Consider the following 22,883-nt stretch of genomic DNA (forward strand, 5'->3'; position numbering starts at 1 on the left):
AACAAAATTTTATCATATATTTGTGGTGTCAATTGACTCCACTCCTCTCCATGTAGGTCCGTCACTGCTTCAAACCCAGAGTTATTCCCTTCTCAAAACCTATATTCTAATATGGATTACCTAGTATCTAAATCCCATTGTGGAGGGAATATGGAAGAAGCAAGCCGAGTGTTCCTGTGGCTTGTTTAGTATATTTGGAAAACGTGTAATGAAAAATTATTCAATGAACGAGATTTCTTTCCCATTGATACAACATATCTTGCATTACGAGAATGTAATGCATGGTTCCTTGCCAACCAAGAAGAGGAGCCGGAGGAAAACCCTATACAGCTGCTAACAAGGACCCCCATAGAACTTCCAACCTTCACCTGCTGGATAGATGGATCATGGAAACATGATGAAACAACAAGCAGGACGGGCAGGATCCTCCATCTTCAAGATGGCTCTGTTGACCTACTTGGTGTTACAAGGAATCCGTAAGGAAATTTTGCCATTACATGTTGAGCTTAAAAGTCTTATAGGGGCTTTGAAATGCTTATCTCGCCATCAGCGTTATTGCAACCATTTTGTGACTGATTCGCAAGAACTGGTCAAAATGATCGACATGCCTGAAGAGTGGCCAGCATTCGCATCGGAACTTAACAAGTTTAAATCTCTATGGGAGATCTACCAAGATGGAAAAGTGGTCTACGAGGCCAGATCAAATAACTCACAAGCAGATTTCCTTGCCCGACTAGTTCAAACAAGGAAACATGTTTTCTAATATGTTAGCACGTTTGTGCTCTATTGGATGGATATTAGCAACTCGCTTTTTGCGAGCTCGTACTAAGATTTATCTTAGTATTTTTCTCTGATTGCGACAAAAAAAGAACGAAAACATGGTTTATTGACAGTATAATGTAGGGTGGTGTAACTTGATAGAGGAACCGTGCGATTCTTGAAATTCTGTTTTATATTCAATAAAGTTGTAGTTTGATACTTGCCATTTGGTTTTGTCTTTGCTGCAAATCAACTGTGTGACAGATAAACAGCGGTTTAAACAAGACAGAACCAATTGAAGGGAAGTGGTCAAGGAATTGCTTTTGCAAGGAGGATGGATGTAATGTTAAACGGTTGGTGGATGGATATCTGAACAGATGGGGTGGTCTCAGGTTGGAACTTTAGATAATTCTTAAAGTTTTAGTTATTATTATTTGTATATTAATTAAAATTTTACTAATATTAAAACGTTTAGCATGGTTTACTATTTTTGTTCTAGTTTTTTTAGTGTATAGATGTATTTATCCGAATAACGTTGAAGGGATTTTCAAAACAAATTTTATTTGCCCGATTTAGCACTTGGATCATCATCAACTGTCAGGAGTTGATGTCAACCCTAAAAATTCGGTCGAATCAGAACCGTTGGATCTAACTCTGAAGACGTAACTGGGTCCCACGTTCCCACCACTTCTCTTTCAGACCTTAAACCCTCCGAATCTACGCACAACACACTCTCTTCCCTCTCTCTCTCCGCCTCCGTTATCTTCTCAAGACCAAATCTAATCCCCTCTCTCTCTCTCCTCGCTTCCACCATTAACAACAGAGAAGCTCCACAACAAGCTTTCTCTATTACACAGAAATAGAGAGAGAGAGGTCTTGAGTTCCAGCAGAGGTGGTGTTGAGTGAGTACTCCAGATCGGATCAGGATTCTTCAAAGATGCAGACATCAAACAACGGTCCAGATTCGTCACCAGCCGGAACAACGCCACCGTTGCAGCAGCCGACTCCTCCTCCGCCGCAGCAACAACACTGGCAAAACCAGCAACAATGGATGGCGGCGATGCAGTACCCCATGGCGATGATGCAGCAGCAACAGATGATGATGTACCCTCACCAATACGCTCCGTACAGCCAAGGTCACTATCAGCATCCTCCTCAGTTTCACTACGCTCCTCCTTATCACCAGCAGAATCATCAGCAGCGTGGTGGATCTGGTGGTGGAGATGATGTGAAGACTCTCTGGGTTGGTGATCTTCTTCATTGGATGGATGAGACTTATCTCCACACCTGTTTCTCTCACACCAACGAGGTTATTACCATTCTTCTTCTTTTTCTTTTTTTTTCCGACATGAAAGTGATAGATTTAACATCTGTTTACAGATCTTGAGATTTTGGAGATTACAGTCAATTTTTAGTAATGATTTTGATTAAAAAGAAATTAAAACAATTTTGGAGAACTTAAAACTATATTTATGAAGTTATTTTTTATAAGAAAAAATGGGATTTATATGCTAATGTTTTTCACTTGCCTATATCCCAAACTGTTGTCGTGAATCCAATGTAAAATTTTAGAATAATTTTGTGTGTTTTTGATGTAATAAGGACCATTGTGTGATTGTGTTGAAGCCAAAAGGTTGGCATTTATGGTAATGGACAAGTACGTTGACTTTAAAAATAACAACTTTAAAGTTCATTTTCATACGGCAATAGAAGTACATTTGCCACCTTTTAACATGTCACGAGATCGTTTCTCAATTGGTCGTTCTGTTTAGCTTATAAAGTTGTTTTTTTTATTCCTTTCCTTTTTTAGCTTATGGTTTCTTGTTTTGTTATATTACAGGTTTCTTCAGTGAAAGTTATAAGAAACAAGCAAACCAATCAGTCAGAAGGGTATGGTTTTGTCGAGTTTCTTTCACGTTCGGCAGCTGAGGAAGTCCTTCAGAGCTATAGCGGTGTAACCATGCCCAACGCAGACCAGCCCTTCCGTCTAAACTGGGCTTCTTTCAGCACTGGTGAAAAGAGAGCTTCAGAGAACGGTGGTCCAGACCTGTCGGTATTCGTGGGAGATTTGGCTCCTGACGTGACTGATGCTGTACTGCTCGAGACTTTTGCTGGATACCAATCTGTTAAAGGTGCAAAGGTTGTGATCGATTCCAACACTGGGCGTTCCAAAGGTTACGGGTTTGTCAGGTTTGGTGATGAGAGCGAGCGGTCAAGGGCGTTGACTGAGATGAATGGTGCTTTCTGCTTAAGCAGGCAAATGCGTGTTGGTATTGCAACTCCTAAAAGAGCTGCTGCTTATGGCCAACAAAATGGTTCACAAGGTAAGTGATGGTTTAATCAATATGACTAAAATGTTTTCTCTCTGTTTTGTGTATTAAGCATTTACTTGAGTAGCAAGTTGTGTTAATGCTTTTAACTTGGCATTTGAAGTGATGTGAATTGTTTTTTTATTTAATTAGCTCTGACATTAGCTGGTGGACATGGAGGGAATGGGTCAGTGTCTGATGGGGAATCAAATAACTCAACAGTGAGTTCTCCTTACTATTACTCTGTTATCAACAATACACACTCACTGTTCATTTGTCTTTTATCACGTTGCAGATATTTGTTGGGGGCATTGACGCTGATGTTACTGAAGAAGACCTCAGACAACCTTTCTCCCAGTTTGGGGAGGTTGTTTCGGTAAAGATCCCAGTAGGAAAAGGATGCGGTTTTGTCCAATTTGGTAACAGGTACGAACATGTTCTGTGCTTGTCAGCTTGCTCATCTGATAGCGTGGGACTTTGCAAAGTGACGTGCCATTGGTTTTTGACAGGCAGAGTGCTGAAGAAGCCATTGGGAACTTGAACGGGACAGTCATCGGGAAAAACACTGTCCGGCTTTCTTGGGGACGCAGCCCAAACAGACAGGTACAAGAAAGCTTAAGTTGGATTAGTGTTTTTTTGTCTTAATGTAACCTTAATATGCAGTTTATTAGTATGGTCCAGGTCAAAACTTAGTTTAGATTCTTTTGGTGTCTTTGTTTTTCTTGTCATCCATTGGATGGATAAAGTTATAGAAACCCTTAAACCCAAAGTCAGTGGTTGGTAATGGATAGTAGTGGGCCATAAAGATCTAGTGGCACTAACACATTCCTGCGTACTTTGTTGACTGTTTTGATTGGAAAATCAAATGCATGCCTCCTTGGGCCAACTTGTCATCTCTCTTATCCTCCTGTGTTTCTTAGGACTTAAAAGCTATCAAGATAAATAATGAAGTAGAAAGCCTTTATCCACGTCATTATATAATGCTGTTGTCTTTGTTAGCTTTAATCTCTACAATGAATGTCCAACACTCGTTATCTTTTAAAATGACAGTGGAGAGGTGACCAACAATGGAACGGAGGATACTCAAGAGGACAAGGTTACAGCAACGGATATGCTAATCAAGACTCAAACATGTATGCTGCTGCAGCGGCTGCTGTCCCTGGAACATCTTGAAAGTGTTGGTTATGTCTCGTGAGTCCTGCTGGACTTACGGGCATTGGTTTCTAAAAGAAACCATCGGAATGTCAAAGGGATTCGATGATTAGTTGTTGGTTCAGGGATTAGCTCGCTTCAACAAAACTAAAAAACCTCTTTAAGTGCAAAGAGGGTTTAGTATCCTATGGATTTGAACTTTGTTTATCTTGCTGTCTCAGTCTCTAACATTTTGGGGCTGTCTTAAACTTGAATTCTATTCTCGGTTTCTTTAAGTTTGATTTGTCTCCTCAAAAGTCTAGAGCTTGGTCCACAACAAGTAATTTCCCAAATCGTTTGGATCAATTACAAATTTGCAGTGCTTATTATATATACAAAGTTAATTGGTTTTTGTACAATATAGGGAATTTGCTTGGGTGAATAAAACTTAGAAGTCGAAAGTTTTTTTTTTTGCGCACAGTGTAATACGACAATGGAAGAAACAGATGCTGGTTCATTGGTTAAAAAGCTAGTCAGATTGCATGGATCAAAAAATGGTAATGTCAGCTTATCTATGACCTCAGTATGTTGTTAACTCTGAATAACAAACATATCCAAAGCTAAGCAAGAACCGTGAAGTTAGCTATATGTCAGACAACAAAACATGCTCATGGGAGACAGAACAATAAACAAGAGCATGCAATCTTAGGATAGAGAAACAAAAGAAGGTCAAGTTCTTTGTCTAATACTCTCACCACTATTTCTTGAGCTATTTCATGTCTTTGACAGCGCTCTTCTGAAGCATATCAGTGAGATTCTTGTCTCGACACATTCTTTCTGACGCTTACCAAACTCATGTTTCTGATACAAATTCCAAATCTTACAGAACTCACTCAGCACCACTTGTTCTTCTGGCTTTACTCAGTAGTACCAAACACCCACAAATTCAATTTCAATTAGGAAACAGAGAGATAGGGGAACATGTGTTTTTCCAAAAAGACCTGACATTTGCAGTCAAAAGGTTTTGATATATTCTCAAAACGTACAAGCCAAGCAAAATGCAAAACAATTTTGATTTACGTCAGGGAGATGATTAGATGAAGAACAAAGTTATTTCATGAACAAAACGAAACAGATTTTGCTTTAAAAGAAGGAATCCAAGCTAAATCAGACATTCCAGAGCCAATTGAGGAAGGAATATTGCTATGTAAGACAAGAGATTAAAAACCCTAATTCCCTAATCGAAACCTCCAGAGAGAAGAACAGAAAAAGAGAACCGGTTTGGTTCGATAATTAATTTATTTCTATCTCTCGAACCGAACTTGGTACGAGTAAATAAATTAGATTTTAATCGAACCGGTCTGGTTTTGATGTTACTTTAAAAAATAAGGGAATACTAGATTTTGACCCGCGCGCCCGCGCGGGTTTTATCTTTCACTTTTCGACTATAGATATTTTGTTTTTAATTATTGAATGTACCCGCATTTTGTAAATAATATACTTCGGTATATAGTGTCTCTTTTGTAAACATTGTTTCTTTTCCGAACCTTTTTCTATACATTTTCTAATCAACATATTTATTTAGAAATCCAGACGCACGGTTTGGGTTTGCTAAAACGGAGGGGGGGGGGGGGTCGGTTTGATTTATATTAGTTTTGTTAGGCCTCATCTTGCTTTGCAAACAACGTGTAGTATATTAGTTTTGTTAAACGAATTGATTTTACCACTGAAATGCACAGTAATTTTAAATTGGTTTTTATTGAAAAAGTTAATATAGTGTTTATAATATATTTATTTGAATATAAATTTCAAACAAATTAATTCAAGTAAATAATTTCCAATATTAAAAAAATTCATTTATTACATAGCAGTGTGACATATTACAACTATTTAAATTCAAAAATACTTGTAAAATAATATAGATGGTCAGAAAAATTTTTTTTGTAAAAATATAAAAACATCAGTATTTTAAATTTTGAGTCTTCATAGTATACGTTTTACTAATCAGTTCTTTAGATGTAATGTATTAGTATAGTAATATAAAGAACTATTTTTTTTTCCAAAAAAAAAATTTCTATACTTTGCTTCCTTTTTGTCGGTGCCTCATAAAGAACTATTCATCTCCTCTGTTCATCTCTTGAGACGTTTTTATCATAGTCACATCGATTGAGCGATCTTTATGAGAAAACGATGATTCAAAACAAACACTGATACTAATCCCAACATCTTCTTCTTCTTCTTCCTCTCACTCTTGTTTTACCGGTCCAAAAGCTTCCTTCGATTGTAATTCAATCTCCTACGAATCAGTCTCTGTTCCTCTCCAAATCCGGTCATCCAATTCAAAATGGTACTTATGCTTTTATATATTCGATTTAAACTCCTTTCTATAGGATCTGAGAGTCTAAGCCTTCTGATACCCAAGTAGCCCCAAAAAGTTTTGCATGTTAGAGTATACATATATCAGAGGATCGTTTATGAGATTTGGTTACTTTGATGGATTGATTTTTTCTTTGTTTCATATTTATATTTATATATATATTAAATATGCGAAATCATTGTAGATTGGTAGCTGGAAACATCAACAGGCAATGGAAACAGAGGATGATGAATGAGTGAAGATGAATGGAATAGCGTGTTGAAGATGGATCTTCTCATATAATATACAGTTCATAATGAAACAAAAACTCGAAATTTAGACTCCAGTGACCCGGAATCAAGGATCTGAAGGTAAGTATTTTTTTATAAAAAGATAAAGACTCTTCTGCTTAGACTTTCTAAATAATGCTTCTGTGTTTTGGTTCGGCAGGTTAAAATCTAATACCAACAAACGTATTCCATAATACAGATCACAAATTTATACAATGCAGATCATGAGGAACTGGAACCAAACACGGTTAGTAAACTCCATGATTTGAGTATTTGTACATCAAAGTGTTGTAGATTAAGCTGTTGTGATAATTATTAGCAATATAATTTTTTATCGATTAAAAATATAACTTAAACGAATTGAAGTTAAAAACAAAGCGAAATTCATAAAAAAAAATGGAAATTCGAAAACGAACATGAAACAAAACCAGAACAACAAACTCGGTATATCTAAGATAACCCTCACATAACTAATATTACTTTCTCTTCTCCGTTATGTTGTTCTTAACACATAACTTTTTGGATGTAGAGTTCATTTCCTTAAGATCAGCATCTACTTCCTTACGTTTAGAGAAAGGTGTTGAAATGTCTTCAGATGAGCTCTCTTTGGTATGATCAATCAAAGGAACCTAAGAACATAAATATTTTTAGGCCAATACAATCTCATTAATATATCAGTGCAGTTATAAAATAACAAACTTGATACCTTGCAGGTGTTATCCTCCGATTTGGTGACAATGGAATCAGCTGTGATGAGTATCTTGAATTTGTGGCTGGTTGGTCTGTATATACCAGTAGCTGAGCAAATTAAGAAATTTTCGAGGTACCTCCATTGACCAACCTGCAATTTCTTAACACGATCAAGGAAGAGGCTCTTACAGGTACACTGTATCTGGATTCCCTACAATAACAAATAATCGTACATTGATTTAATAGAAATATAAATTTATAGAAAACAAATAGTTTTAGAAGAAAGACATACCATCTTATCTTCGAGTATGAATTCGAAAGTCTCTTCTCCATATTTGCTTGAGTGGTGTGTCCACGAATGAAGAACTTTGACTTCAACCTTCCAAGTATTCTTATAGGGTTTGATATTGTTCAAGAAAGTCACTTTGTCGTTTGTAACCATAGCCATAGTTATCAAATTTTTTTATCGAGAGCTGTGGAGGAATGTAGGTTATATAGGGAGGTGGCTAATCTAGGTTATAAGGAGTGATTGCGTGCGAATATGCTCTGCGGATATTCTGATCTTAAAATTATTCATATATATAGCATATATTTTGTAAAATATTTCGGATTAAAAAATCTTTTTGTTATATTGTTTTTGCAGATTTAGGTAACTACTTATGGAGGCATTGACATCTTTTAAGGAGATCACGAAGTAATAAATTAAATAGAGTTTGGAGATATATGGTCCTATGAATAAAAGACGTGGTAAGGAAGTTTAGTTTAGAAGATTACATTAATAATATATTGGAAATAATATAAATGTTTATTGGGCCTCATAGTTATAGAGTTTTAGAAAATCCATTAGGGTGGCTGTTACAATTGTTTTCCGGGAACAAACCAACAGCTTTTTGTGACCGACGAAAGAACTCTTTCTTGTCTCAGAAATAATTAGATGATTCGGCATCTTCGACCAAAGAGACCTCGGATCAAATCACAACTGAGAAAATTATGAAGATCGTAATTGAAAAGAAGCAGCTTATACAGGTTTCTCCCACTTAATTTTTTTTCAATCGATCTATGTATATTGTGCTTTTTAGGTTTTGCTTTTTGGTATTAGATTATTCTAGTTCTTGATCTAAATCATGTATAACAGGAACACAGGTCAAGCAAAGAAACCCACAGTAGAAGTTGTGCTCATAAAAACACAGCTCCATTTTGAATCGAGTTTCACAGTAGAAGTTGTGTTCAGAGGTTGATCTACCACGTGATCAGGGGTCATCGCAGACGATGGATCAAACACTCTTTCCTCTGTTTCTTAACAACTCATCTCCTAGCACACCGACTTCCTAGGAGAAGACGGGAAGAGTTTAAAAACAGAGGATATGAGATTGCAGGAGTCGATGAAACAGTCCTTGCTATGATGATAGATCATCTGTATGATGAGGTGATTTTCTGATTTAATTTATTTATTTATTTATTTAGTTGCTTTGGGTCTATATATTGATTGAATTGGTGTAACAGGTTCTCTATAAGTAGGGAAAACATGGAAGCAGTTCATTGCAACTGTAAGAGAGATGATAGATATGGAAGGTTAGTTTTACAGAGCATCGTTTCTTTGAAAAGCCAGTGGAGGAGGAAGAAAGTGATGTTCGGTGATAACAACACATATGAAAAGAAGTAAACACTGCTGTTTTTTTCTCTGGTGTATTTACATATTTATCAAAGTTTCTGAGATAACTAACTATATGCGCGTGACAATGTTTCCTGCACCTGTCTATTGTTTTGAACATGTGGGAGAAGGAAGTACCTCAAACGGAGCAGAAAGTGGTCTTTATCACACGCAGAGCAAGAGAAAGTCCACTACCAATTACGGTTAGTAACTTTTATTACTTGATTGAAATTAAAGCAATGTGTGATCATGTGGATTTAGGAATAATATTCAACCGTTGCCTTAGATAGTATTATATATCTTAAGTATAGATTGAATAATAATGCATATCTAGGTTCTTGTGAATGAATGTTTTTTCCGCTTTGAAAGAACTTAGCAGCATTTAGGATTAGAAAAAATAAAAATAAATTGCTTTCACTATGTTTGTTTGCTTTTGTCTTTAATCACTGATCCTGTGATTTGTTAATATCTACGATCTTGTAATCAATCGTTTTAAAATAGCTAAAAACTTATCACTCAAACCTGAACAACTAAATTGTTTGAAAAAAGCCAAAAACTTAGACCACGTATTTTCAAAAATAAAAAAATACAAAATGAAAGTGGGCAACAACTACAAATCTCTTAACGCAAAATCACATGACACCAAATGCACCTACGTCTGAAACCTGCATGCAACAACAAAATAAACTTATAATTAGTCTGAAAACACAAACGCATATAAAAATCATTAAGAGTAAGTGTACCTTATCACTCATGCGGATCAAGATTATTAAAAATCTCTTTGAAAACTACATTCATAGTTTTTGTTTTCGGTTTCCCATCTTTGCCTACAATTAGAATTTTCAATCCTTTTTTAGAAGTGACCCTAGACACAGCCACATATAGCTGTCCATGTGAAAACACAGGTCTTGGAAGAAATAGACCAACTTGAGATAGTGATTGCCCTTGGCTTTTGTTGATTGTTATTGCAAAAGCCACAGCCAAAGGCAACTGCCTTCTACGCATCTTAAAAGGCAGTCTGGTGTCTGATGGTGTTATTAACAACCTAGGAATATATACTGTCTTCCCAACCTTTTCTCCCGTAATTATCCTAGCTTGAACCATAAAATCCATAAGTTGAGTTATCTGAACTCTTGTCCCATTCATTAACCCAACACTGGGATTTATGTTTCTTAGAACCATAGCAGGACAACCAACTTTGAGTCTAAGAATATGGTTTGGCAAACCAGGAACCTTTATTTTGTTGAGAAAGTCAGGTCCAAGTGCTTCATCATTCCTTGAACATTTATCAATTGGGTCAATACTGTCTGCACTCATATAAATCTTTTCTTCACCTGAAATTTTGTAAAACATCTCATTAGTACACAAATAGATTTCAAACTACTGTAAGTTATATAAAATTACCTTCAAGCTGATCCAACATGTAGTCATTAACTGTATTGACATCCTCGTTAGTAGGACACAAAATAGCTCTTTCTTGGAAGAACTTAGGCTCCTTGTTTTCTTGTAAAGATGTGAAATCACCATAGACAGCTTTACTGATGGACTCTATTGGATCGTCGAAGTTAGTAATCAAAAACTCAGCAGGAATTTCAATCTCAGCCTCACCATCATTAGGCTCGGCTAGTTTTCCTTCACCAACTTTTAATATCCATTCAGAGAAGTCCTTAAGATCTTTTGCCTCTTCAGTTGTCAAACAGCCTGACAGCAACCGCATGTTCTTAGTGAGTTTCAAGACTTTACAGTGCTCCCAAAGATATGAGTAATTCAATGCTGAGTTTACAATCTCTGGCCTACAAGCTCCATTTATCACAGGTAGAACCTGTCTAAAATCACCTCCAAAAACAACTACTTTTCCTCCAAAGGGTTTATTTCTGTGCTTCCCAATAATGTCAGATAAGCTTCTGTCCAAAGCTTCAAAACAATGCTTGTTCATCATAGGTGCTTCATCCCATATAATGAGTGATGCCTCTTTTACTAAATTAGCTTGATCAGTTCCATGAGCCATATTACATGATGAGAACTCGTCTGGACTAAGAGGTATACCAAATCTTGAATGAGCAGTCCTACCACCTTGTAACAACAAAGAAGCTATTCCACTCGATGCAACATTAAGAACAATATCTCCTCTAGATCTGATAGCTGCTGATAGTAACTTCCAAAGGAAAGTTTTTCCAGTCCCACCAAAACCATATACAAAAAACACCCCTCCTCGTTCTTCTGTGACAGCATCAGTAATCTCATGAAATATTTTCTTTTGCTCATCAGTCATTTTTGGAGAATCTCTTTCAAGAGTTTCTAACAATGTTTTTTTATTTAATTAGCTCTGACATTAGCTGGTGGACATGGAGGGAATGGGTCAGTGTCTGATGGGGAATCAAATAACTCAACAGTGAGTTCTCCTTACTATTACTCTGTTATCAACAATACACACTCACTGTTCATTTGTCTTTTATCACGTTGCAGATATTTGTTGGGGGCATTGACGCTGATGTTACTGAAGAAGACCTCAGACAACCTTTCTCCCAGTTTGGGGAGGTTGTTTCGGTAAAGATCCCAGTAGGAAAAGGATGCGGTTTTGTCCAATTTGGTAACAGGTACGAACATGTTCTGTGCTTGTCAGCTTGCTCATCTGATAGCGTGGGACTTTGCAAAGTGACGTGCCATTGGTTTTTGACAGGCAGAGTGCTGAAGAAGCCATTGGGAACTTGAACGGGACAGTCATCGGGAAAAACACTGTCCGGCTTTCTTGGGGACGCAGCCCAAACAGACAGGTACAAGAAAGCTTAAGTTGGATTAGTGTTTTTTTGTCTTAATGTAACCTTAATATGCAGTTTATTAGTATGGTCCAGGTCAAAACTTAGTTTAGATTCTTTTGGTGTCTTTGTTTTTCTTGTCATCCATTGGATGGATAAAGTTATAGAAACCCTTAAACCCAAAGTCAGTGGTTGGTAATGGATAGTAGTGGGCCATAAAGATCTAGTGGCACTAACACATTCCTGCGTACTTTGTTGACTGTTTTGATTGGAAAATCAAATGCATGCCTCCTTGGGCCAACTTGTCATCTCTCTTATCCTCCTGTGTTTCTTAGGACTTAAAAGCTATCAAGATAAATAATGAAGTAGAAAGCCTTTATCCACGTCATTATATAATGCTGTTGTCTTTGTTAGCTTTAATCTCTACAATGAATGTCCAACACTCGTTATCTTTTAAAATGACAGTGGAGAGGTGACCAACAATGGAACGGAGGATACTCAAGAGGACAAGGTTACAGCAACGGATATGCTAATCAAGACTCAAACATGTATGCTGCTGCAGCGGCTGCTGTCCCTGGAACATCTTGAAAGTGTTGGTTATGTCTCGTGAGTCCTGCTGGACTTACGGGCATTGGTTTCTAAAAGAAACCATCGGAATGTCAAAGGGATTCGATGATTAGTTGTTGGTTCAGGGATTAGCTCGCTTCAACAAAACTAAAAAACCTCTTTAAGTGCAAAGAGGGTTTAGTATCCTATGGATTTGAACTTTGTTTATCTTGCTGTCTCAGTCTCTAACATTTTGGGGCTGTCTTAAACTTGAATTCTATTCTCGGTTTCTTTAAGTTTGATTTGTCTCCTCAAAAGTCTAGAGCTTGGTCCACAACAAGTAATTTCCCAAATCGTTTGGATCAATTACAAATTTGCAGTGCTTATTATATATACAAAGTTAATTGGTTTTTGTACAATATAGGGAATTTGCTTGGGTGAATAAAACTTAGAAGTCGAAAGTTTTTTTTTTTGCACACAGTGTAATACGACAATGGAAGAAACAGATGCTGGTTCATTGGTTAAAAAGCTAGTCAGATTGCATGGATCAAAAAATGGTAATGTCAGCTTATCTATGACCTCAGTATGTTGTTAACTCTGAATAACAAACATATCCAAAGCTAAGCAAGAACCGTGAAGTTAGCTATATGTCAGACAACAAAACATGCTCATGGGAGACAGAACAATAAACAAGAGCATGCAATCTTAGGATAGAGAAACAAAAGAAGGTCAAGTTCTTTGTCTAATACTCTCACCACTATTTCTTGAGCTATTTCATGTCTTTGACAGCGCTCTTCTGAAGCATATCAGTGAGATTCTTGTCTCGACACATTCTTTCTGACGCTTACCAAACTCATGTTTCTGATACAAATTCCAAATCTTACAGAACTCACTCAGCACCACTTGTTCTTCTGGCTTTACTCAGTAGTACCAAACACCCACAAATTCAATTTCAATTAGGAAACAGAGAGATAGGGGAACATGTGTTTTTCCAAAAAGACCTGACATTTGCAGTCAAAAGGTTTTGATATATTCTCAAAACGTACAAGCCAAGCAAAATGCAAAACAATTTTGATTTACGTCAGGGAGATGATTAGATGAAGAACAAAGTTATTTCATGAACAAAACGAAACAGATTTTGCTTTAAAAGAAGGAATCCAAGCTAAATCAGACATTCCAGAGCCAATTGAGGAAGGAATATTGCTATGTAAGACAAGAGATTAAAAACCCTAATTCCCTAATCGAAACCTCCAGAGAGAAGAACAGAAAAAGAGAACCGGTTTGGTTCGATAATTAATTTATTTCTATCTCTCGAACCGAACTTGGTACGAGTAAATAAATTAGATTTTAATCGAACCGGTCTGGTTTTGATGTTACTTTAAAAAATAAGGGAATATTGGTCTAAGTTAATCCAAGTTTAATTACTGATTAGTTTGAAAAAAGGAAATAGTCAAAGTTAATTAATTTTAATGATTGATTAGTGGATAAACTAATGACAACAACGTAACCTATTTATACAGACCAAATAGATGGAGAGAGTGCTTACTTTGCTTTCTTTTTTTTCTCTAAAGCTTCTCTACTCGTCTAACGCTCTGTAATTTCTGAAACTAGGGTTTCGTTTTCTTCGTTAATTTCTACTCGAATCTGTCTAGTTTCTACGCTCTGTAATATTGAAAACTAGGGTTTCGATTTTTATTCAACGATGGTGAAAAGAGGAGGAACGAAGAGGAAGGCTGTGCTAAAGAAGATTGAGGATAAAAGCTCAAAGGCTGTAACTTTCAGTAAACGCAGAGATGGTCTCTACAGCAAAGCCGCACAGCTCTGTGTTATGGGCGAGGCTCAGATCGCGATCTTAGCGACTCCATCTTCTTCCAACTCCAACGTCCCTTTCTTCTCCTTCGGTCACTCTTCCGTTGATTCGTTGGTCTCTGCGTATCTCTCCGGTCAAAGACCAGTTCGTGTCCCCTGAAGAAAGCAAAAAGATGAGGGAGGACATAGGAATATGCATGGCTCGGAAGGAGCTAGGGCTTAGTAATTGGTGGGAGAAGGAAGAGCTTGCGACGAGTAAGAGCCTTGAAGAAATCATGCAAGCCATGGAGTCCATGGAGATACTGATTAGGGATGCAGATCGGTTGCTTGATGAAGACGCCTTTGGTTTTAATCAGAGAAAAGGTGAGAAGAAGAAGAAGGACGACAGCAACGATGTTGTTCTCCACCACCACCAGGGAACTGGTAAAACCCTAATCGATGTTGATGATGATGATTTACTTCCTCAAGCCCTAACCACTTCAGAGGATGATCAGATCATCTCTGTTTGTGACAGTTTCTTCAACAACGAGAAGAACACTGCTTTACCAACAACTCATGCTGAGGTAAATACTGAAGAGTGGAGCGATATGGACTTTGAGCAACTCCTCAGTGGTTTGATTTTGACAAGAAACCTGTAAAGAAGATCATGAGATTACGGAGGTTTATGAAAATTTGAAAGAGTGGAGCGACATGGATCTTCAGCACCTCCTCAATGATGTTGAGAAAACTGAAGAAGAAGAAGATGATCATCAGACTGAGACGGTTTCTGATAACTCTTGCAGCAAGAACAAAGCTCTGTTATTACCAGCTGCTGCTGCAGGAGAATTGAATGATGAGCAAGAAGAGGTGCTTGGCTTTGATATAGCTGATCTTGATTTTGATACCATATTTGAAGGTTTGAGCGGCGATGAGTTTGCAGCTTCTTTTCCCATGTTATGAAGAGTCAATGATTACTAGTTACTAATTGTTTAGTTCGTATGTAATTTGAGGAGACTCCTGTTTGATCTTGGATCAGTTTTTTTTCTCTCTCAGATAAGAGAAAACTGATGCAACTCAAACAGGTTCAAGCTTCGGTAGAAGAGTTTGTATTATTCTTTAGTTCAATATGTGTCCTTTTTGTAGTCCAGAATCATATGATTCTTTCTTTAATGATAAGAGTTTGAGTTTGTATTACACCTTTCACTGTCTTGTTTGTCTATTTCTTCTGATTATTATGTTTGAACAGATCACATCTTCACCTTCAGTTGCAAAACGTTTCTCAACTTTCTGCTAGAACAGCATCTCCTTTATTATAACCAATTCAATCATTATATATAAATAAAAGAAAGAAAGTGTTATTGTGCTTTTGATGATGTTATATCACGGCCTTATGCATCCTAATCCAATAAAACAAAGAGTCTTTTGTTGCTGAAAACACTTCAGATCCCTTGGCAAGGGAACATGCAAGTGTGATTAGTTCTTTAACAGATGAAGTGGTCCCTTTGCTTGTTAGGTGATGCTCCGATTGTGTAAACATGTCTAACTGAGTATTGTGATCGAGTATCTTGATAAAGTTACGAACACTAGTTGTATTGTTTTCACCGAGGAGGCTCGAACAGAGTGATAGACATCTACTTTGTGAGCTTAGTCAAGATAGAAGAGTTTTGTAATAACCAAAATATCTTGATAACTGTTACACACTCAGAGAGTCACTGTAATAGGATCCAGGCTTCAGAGTTCAGACCTTTGGTGTGGTTGTAATAATCTGTCACCACAATATCAATAACCGCTTAACAAAGTCTTTAGCTTCAGAGGACAAGGAAAGGGCCAAGGAGCTTCTTTAAAAGCCCGATCACCTTTAAGAACCGCTCCATGATCAAATCTATAAAAGACTCATCATACCTCTTCTCCTTCACTTCCCCGATTTTTTTACGCTTTGTTTCCTCCGTTTGCGGTTCAGTTTCAAAACCCTAAAAAAGGCTCTTTTGCAATTTCTTTTCTGAGCGATTCTTTTCCGAAACCCTAGAAAATCAACCCCGATTGAAAAAGATGCAGCAGTCAAACGAAGAATTCGTCAAGTTCTTGGAGAAGGCGCTTACGGTTACGTTAACCTAGTCCGCTTCACTAATCCCGACCAAGACTACGACAGTCTCCGAAGAGAGTTAGAGATTCTTCTCAAACTCAGGGGATGTCCCAGGATCGTTACGTGTTACGGTCTTGCTGTTTCGAACAAGAAGCCTCTGAAGTTGAGGTTTTTCTCCATAAAGGCCCAACAGTTCAAGAGAACTCTGAACAAAGTCTTGAGGTTGAAGACTATTCCCATGAAGAAATGGACCGACTTCAATTTAGTTTCTGTTCATTAGTGTTTTAGTTTCTTTGTTTAGGGTTGTAGTTTCTGGTTGATTAAGGTTTAGCATCTCTGTTTAGACTGTAGTTTCTGTTAACGTTTAGTATCTGATTGGTATGGTAGACTGTAGGGTCTGTTGATAGTATCTCTGCTTAGGCTTTAGTTTCTGTTATCTTTGGTTTCTGATTAGTATGTAGACTGTAGTTTTCTGTTGATTAACTTTTAGTATCTCTGTTTAGTTTGTACATTCTCATATCTCATTACGACTTAACGTTTAGTATGTTGATTCTGTTCATATAGGTGATAGTATCTCTGTTTAGTATGTAGTTTCTGTTCATTAACGGATATGTAGCTTATGTTCATCAATTTCTAGTATCTCTGTTTAGTATGTATTTCAGATTCTCAGGTTTCATACATGTATGTTCCGACATTATAACTGTCAATAAAATATTTCTTTTCCATATGATTTTCTCGCTTTACAAAGTTCTCCTCTCTGCAAACTCCATTCTCAATCTTTTTTTACTTGTGGTAAGCAACCGAGAAGCATCTCTGAACTTTTGGAAATCCTAATACACTTGAAAAAACGGTTGATGAAAATTCTGTTGACCACTTTTGCAATCTCAGTCCATCTGTTCCCAAACACTCTTTGTGCCTATACAACCAAACACACAAGATGAGATATGTAATAATAGAAAAAAAAAATGTTCTAACCTCAGACAAAAGAGTAACTTCTTCAGGGGAAGTTCCCCAACTCTCTCCTCTCTCTCTCTCTCCTCTCTTCTCTCTCTCTCTCTCTCTCTCTTCTCTCTCTCTCTCTCTCTCTCTCTCTCTCTCTCTCTTCTCTCTCTCTCTCTCTCTCTCTTCTTCTCTCTCTCTCTCCTCTCTCTCTCTCTCTTCTCTCTCTCTTCCTCCTCTCTCTCCTCTCTCTCTTCTCTCTCTCTCTCTCTCTCTTCTCTCTCTTCTCTCTCTCTCTCTCTCTCTCTCTCTCTCTCTCTCTCTCTCTCTCTCTCTCTCTCTCTTCTCTTCTCTCTCTCTCTCTCTCTCTCTCTCTCTCTCTCTCTCTCTCTCTTCTCTCTCTCTCTCCTCTCTCTCTCTCTCTCTCTCTCTCTCTCTCCTCTCTCTCTCTCTCTCTCTCTCTCTCTCTCTTCTTCTCTCTCTTCTCTCTCTCTCTCTCTCTCTCTCTCTCTCTCTTCTCTCTCTCTCTCTCTCTCTCTCTCTCTCTCTCTCTCTCTCTCTCTTCTCTCTCTCTCTCTCTCTCTCTCTCTCTCTCTCTCTCTCTCTCTCTCTCTCTCTCTCTCTCTCTGGATTTCGGTTAGTCTGGTTCAGTCAAACACCAAACCGGGCTTCGCGATTCCCAGCCCATCTCGTCTCCAACCTGCAAGAAGAGGAGAAGCCCAAGTCTCAGCCCAAGAGCAGTTGTGAAGCTAAATGAAACGCAGCGTTTCAGAGGCAACGGCAAGTGGATGAGGTTGTTATAACAAACTCATCAGATCTCATCGTCACTACGGCGAAGAGAGAGAACACAGATCGAGAAATACAGAGAGCAGAGAAGAGGTAGAGAGAACTTAGCTCAAGTCGAGAGGTTGACGTCGACGGAGTCACGAAAGCGGTATACGGTTGGATCGAACCATTCCGGCGGTGATTTTCCGGCGTCATAGAGGATTCGGCAAGTGAGCTTACTTTATCTTCTTTGTTGTTACTTGTGCGATACGTTCGCCATTGTTGTACTCTGTAAAAGCTTGATTTGATAGTGATCAGTTGAGGGATGCCGTTCCCTCCCCGGTGAGTAGATCAGCGAACACCGGGTGAACAAATCTTGTGTTGATCTTTAGTTCTTCATCACTTTGATCTCGAACCTGAAACGAATAAAACAAACCTAATCACGCATTGCAACGGAAAGCTAAACCTAATCTAATCCGATCCAAATACTCAACAATTGGTATCAGAGCACAAGGTTGGGTGCTAAGGTAACGAGTAAGATCAGATCTGATAAGGAAGGAGAAAGAGAGGTTACTTATCTGTGATTACTTCCTGCGATCACTGAGGTTTGTAGATCTCCTGCTTGTGTTGCTGTGATTGCTGCTATTCGCTTTCTGTGTGCAGTTGCTCCTGAGATCCTTACGTTTCAAGATGGAGAGAACTCATGGAAAGTTCGAGATGGATAAGTTTGATGGAAAGGGGGATTTCGGTATGTGGAAGTACAAGATGATGGCTCAGCTGGAGATTCAAGGTCTCCTTGCAGTATTACAAGACGACTTCGTGGTTACGTCAGTATCTGAAAAACAAGAAGAAGGTGAGAAACCTAAAGTTGATCAGAAGAAGGCTGATAAAGATCTACGAGTCAGAAGCTTACTGTGTACCTGCTTGAGTGATTCAATCTTGAAGAAAATCATGCACGAGCAGACTGCTCTTGGCATGTGGAAGTCCCTGGAGAAGCTGTATCAGCTCAAGTCTCTTCCAAACAGGATCTACCTGAAGCGTCAGTTCTCCTGTTACAAAATGGAAGAGGATAAGTCGATTGAAGAAAATGTGGATGTGTTTCTAAAACTGATAGCTGATCTAGAGAGTTTGAAGGTTACCATTACAGACGAAGATCAAGCTATACAGTTGCTCTCTGGTCTTCCTGCTGCGTATGAGCAACTGGTCCACACTCTTCAATACGGCACTGGCAGAGACACTCTCACTGTCTCTGAAGTTGTTACATCTGCATATTCAAAAGAAGCTGAGCTCAGACAGAAAGGTTTACTGAATAAAAAGAAAACTACATCAGAAGGCCTATCTGTTGAGTCAAGAGGAAGGTCGTCTAAGCGATCAGATAATGGTAACAACAAGAAGTACAACAGGTCTAGAAGCAAAGGTGATCGATCTAAGTCTAGAGGCAGATCAGATAAGACTAAGAAAGGCACGTGTTTCTCATGTGGCAAAGAAGGTCACTGGAAGCGTGATTGTCCAAACAGAGGACACAAAAATGGTGGTGAACAAGCAGTGAATTCAGTAACTGAGATAAGGCAACCGTTAGTGCTTACAGCAAGCATACATGATTCTAGAGACGAGTGGGTTCTAGACTCAGGTTGCACATTTCACATTACACCTAACAAGGATGTCTTATTTGATCTACAAGAAGGAGATGGAAGCAAAGTTCTAATGGCGAACAACACTCAATGCGAAGTCAAGGGCATTGGTAAAATCAAAATTACTAATGAAGATGGAGCAGTGATTATTCTCAAAGATGTTCGCTATATGCCAGACATGAGCAGGAACTTAATCTCCTATGGAATGCTAGAGAAATCAGGGTGTAACTATCAAGGTGGAGATTTCACTGTGACATTCTACAAAGATGGACAGAAGGTGATCACTGGCAAGTATGAGAATGGGTTGTACTATCTACAAGGAACAGTGTCACGTGGTGAAGCTAATATCAGTGAGTCTACTGGAGCTAAGACTACTATATGGCATTCACGGTTAGGACACATGAGTTCAAAGAACATGGAGATGCTCGTGAAGGAAGGTTATATACCTAAGACTGAAGTGGGAAAGCTAGAGTTTTGTGAAGGTTGCGTATTGGGTAAATCACATAAACAAAGTTTTCCTAAGGCTAAGCATACTACTAAAGGCATCCTAGAGTATGTGCATTCAGATCTATGGGGTTCTCCATCAACTCCAGAGAGTCTGGCTAGTTGCAAATATTTCATAAGCTTCATAGATGACTTCTCAAAGAAAGTTTGGGTCTACTTCCTAAGAACTAAAGACGAAGCATTCTCTAAGTTTGTGGAATGGAAGGAAGCTGTTGAGAGTCATACTGAGAAGAAAATCAAGTGCCTTCGCACTGATAATGGGTTGGAGTATTGCAATAAGCAGTTTGACGAGTTGTGCAGAAAGTCTGGAATCAAAAGACATAGAACTTGTAACTACACTCCTCAACAGAATGGGGTTTCAGAACGTATGAACCGCACCATAATGGATAAAGTGAGAAGCATGCTAGCTGAGACCGGATTGGGACAAGAGTTTTGGGCAGAAGCTACTTCTACAGCTGTGTATCTGATAAACAGGACACCAAATTCAACCATTGACTTCAAACTTCCAGAAGAAGTTTGGTCAGGGAATAGGCCTGATTTATCACACTTAAGGAGGTTTGGTTGCACAGCCTATGTTCACGTTACTCAGGAGAAGACTAGCCCTAGAGCAGTTAAAGGAGTTTTCGTGGGTTATCCATTTGGTGTGAAGGGTTACAGAGTGTGGATTCCAGAGGACCTAAAGTGTACTACGAGCAGAAACGTTGTGTTCAGAGAGGATGAGATCTACAAAGACACGCAAGCTAAGAAGGTTACAGAGAGTGGAAAGGATTCAGGAAAGCAAACTAAGGAGCCGAATAAAAAGGTATCTTTCAGTCCAAGTCTGATTCGAGGACCAAGTGGTCCCAACTATGAACATGGTGAAACGTCTGATCCTGAAAACTCAGAGCAGTCTCAACAAGATTCAGAGGTTCATGGGAGTTCAAGCGACTCAGAGAGTGACAGTGATATGGAAGGGTTGACGTTTGTTGAGGATAATGAATCTACAGGCTCTATTGATAACTACATGCTTGCGAGAGATCAAGTCAGAAGACAGAATGTCAGGCCACCATCTAGATATGAAGATGCTAACCTAGTTGCATATGCACTAGCTGTGGCAGATGATATTGAGAGGGAAGAACCTAAATCTTACGAAGAAGCAAAGAGGAGTAAAGACTGGAAGCACTGGGATAATGCTGCAGACGAAGAGATGGATTCACTTGACAGAAATCACACTTGGGATCTCATTGAGAGACCAAAAGGTCAGAAGACCGTTGGCTGCAAGTGGCTCTTCAAGTATAAACCGGGAATCCCCGGTGTGGAGGACAGGAGATACAAGGGAAGATTAGTTGCTAAAGGGTATTCACAGAAGGAAGGCATTGACTACAATGAAGTGTTTTCACCAGTTGTCAAGCACGTCTCAATAAGACTGATGCTTTCAATTGTGGTGAACAGAGACTATGAGTTGGAACAACTAGACGTCAAGACTGCTTTTCTACACGGGAACCTAGACGAAAGGATTCTAATGGATCAACCTGAAGGTTATGTGAAACCCGGGGATGAGAACAAGGTGTGTCTCCTAAGGAAGTCTCTATATGGTCTAAAGCAATCTCCTAGACAGTGGAATCTGCGGTTTGACTGTTTCATGAAGAAAGAAAAGTTTCTACAGAGTGAGTATGATTCGTGTGTCTACATGAGAAGTGTTGATACTCCTAAGGAAATCTATCTACTTCTATACGTGGATGATATGTTAATTGCTTCAGGAGATATGACTGAGATTCAGAAGATGAAAGACAGTCTAAGCAGAGAATTCGAAATGAAAGATTTAGGAAGGGCTTCCAGAATTCTTGGAATGGACATTATTCGTGACAGGAAGAAGGGAACTTTAGTACTCTCTCAGGAGGCATACATTGAGAAAGTTCTAAAGAGTTTCGGAATGCAAGATGCTAAGCAGTCACAACTCCATTGGCGCCTCAATTCAAACTGAAGAGTCAAACCAAGGCAGAGGCGTTAGCAGGTGCAGCTGAGATGGAAGGAATCCCTTATGCAAGTGCAGTCGGGAGCCTCATGTATGCCATGATTGGCTCAACCTAGTATGGAGCATTGGTTGGCAGTGAAGTGGATTTTAAAGTTTCTACGTGGTGAATCTAAAACCAGTTTAACGTTTGTTAAGAGTGATGTGCGTTCTATTGAGGGATTTTCAGATTCAGATTACTCAGCTGATTTAGACAGACGACGTTCAGTTACTGGGTATGTGTTCAAGGTTTGGGGTAATACAGTTTCGTGGAGATCTAACCTACAATCAGTTGTAGCTTTGTCGACTACTGAGGCAAAGTATATGGCACTCTCCACAGCAACCAAAGAAGCTATTTGGTTAAAAGGGATATGTGAAGAACTAGGCCTAAAACCAGGAAGTGTGAAGATGCATTGTGATTCACAGAGTGCCCTAGCTCTAGCTAAAAACAGAGTATTTCACGAAAGGACTAAACATGTTGCAAACAAGTATCACTTCATCCGTGATATTGTTGCTCAGGGTGATATTATCCTACACAAGATTCACACAAGCAAAAACCCAGCCGATTTCCTAACTAAAGTGTTACCTGGTCCGAAGTTCAGACTTTGCTCTGAGCTGGTGAATCTGTTCTGAGAAGGAAGCGGCTCCGGGTAACGATGTGGCTCCGTTGTTGGTTACCTCGCAAAGAAATCAAA

The 22,883-nt window shown here is 38.6% G+C and overlaps 2 protein-coding genes, 1 long non-coding RNA gene and 1 pseudogene across 3 annotated transcripts; 3 read left to right on the forward strand and 1 right to left on the reverse strand.

The window, feature by feature from the left end:
• The first annotated feature begins 1,476 nt into the window (after window positions 1–1,476).
• On the forward strand, window positions 1,477–4,495 carry LOC108822927 (polyadenylate-binding protein RBP47A-like). Its single transcript, XM_018596129.2, has 6 exons — window positions 1,477–2,068; window positions 2,600–3,083; window positions 3,222–3,289; window positions 3,364–3,494; window positions 3,578–3,671; window positions 4,119–4,495. Exons 1-6 carry the CDS (start codon window positions 1,697–1,699, stop codon window positions 4,239–4,241), a joined length of 1,272 nt encoding a protein of 423 aa, XP_018451631.1. The 5' UTR covers window positions 1,477–1,696; the 3' UTR covers window positions 4,242–4,495.
• Window positions 4,496–9,818: 5,323 nt separating this feature from the next.
• Window positions 9,819–11,458, reverse strand: LOC130499099 (uncharacterized). Its single transcript, XM_056993002.1, has 3 exons — window positions 10,591–11,458; window positions 10,051–10,520; window positions 9,819–9,851 (listed from the first exon to the last, which is right to left on the reverse strand). Exons 1-3 carry the CDS (start codon window positions 11,456–11,458, stop codon window positions 9,819–9,821), a joined length of 1,371 nt encoding a protein of 456 aa, XP_056848982.1.
• Window positions 11,459–11,493: 35 nt separating this feature from the next.
• Window positions 11,494–12,784, forward strand: LOC108822938 (uncharacterized). The gene is made up of 4 exons (XR_008937660.1): window positions 11,494–11,578; window positions 11,653–11,783; window positions 11,867–11,960; window positions 12,408–12,784. It is a non-coding gene; the product is annotated as an uncharacterized LOC108822938 (long non-coding RNA).
• A 1,163-nt stretch (window positions 12,785–13,947) lies between these two features.
• On the forward strand, window positions 13,948–14,935 carry LOC130499100 (agamous-like MADS-box protein AGL97; annotated as a pseudogene).
• Window positions 14,936–22,883: the final 7,948 nt, after the last annotated feature.

Source organism: Raphanus sativus, chromosome 8, assembly GCF_000801105.2.
Source record: "Raphanus sativus cultivar WK10039 chromosome 8, ASM80110v3, whole genome shotgun sequence".
Lineage (NCBI taxonomy): Eukaryota > Viridiplantae > Streptophyta > Magnoliopsida > Brassicales > Brassicaceae > Raphanus > Raphanus sativus.

What these genes read in the sequence shown, in the direction of transcription:
- LOC130499099 (XM_056993002.1), bottom strand. Translation starts at nt 11,458, where the DNA reads ATGACTGATGAGCAAAAGAAAATATTTCATGAGATTACTGATGCTGTC. An exon ending in CATGTTGGATCAGCTTGAAG is followed by an intron (nt 10,521 to 10,590) that starts GTAATTTTATAT and finishes ACAAAATTTCAG; the next exon opens with GTGAAGAAAAGATTTATATG. An exon ending in TATATGTGGCTGTGTCTAGG is followed by an intron (nt 9,852 to 10,050) that starts GTCACTTCTAAA and finishes TGTTGCATGCAG; the next exon opens with GTTTCAGACGTAGGTGCATT.
- LOC108822927 (XM_018596129.2), top strand. Translation starts at nt 1,697, where the DNA reads ATGCAGACATCAAACAACGGTCCAGATTCGTCACCAGCCGGAACAACG. An exon ending in GTTTCTCTCACACCAACGAG is followed by an intron (nt 2,069 to 2,599) that starts GTTATTACCATT and finishes GTTATATTACAG; the next exon opens with GTTTCTTCAGTGAAAGTTAT. An exon ending in CCAACAAAATGGTTCACAAG is followed by an intron (nt 3,084 to 3,221) that starts GTAAGTGATGGT and finishes TTATTTAATTAG; the next exon opens with CTCTGACATTAGCTGGTGGA.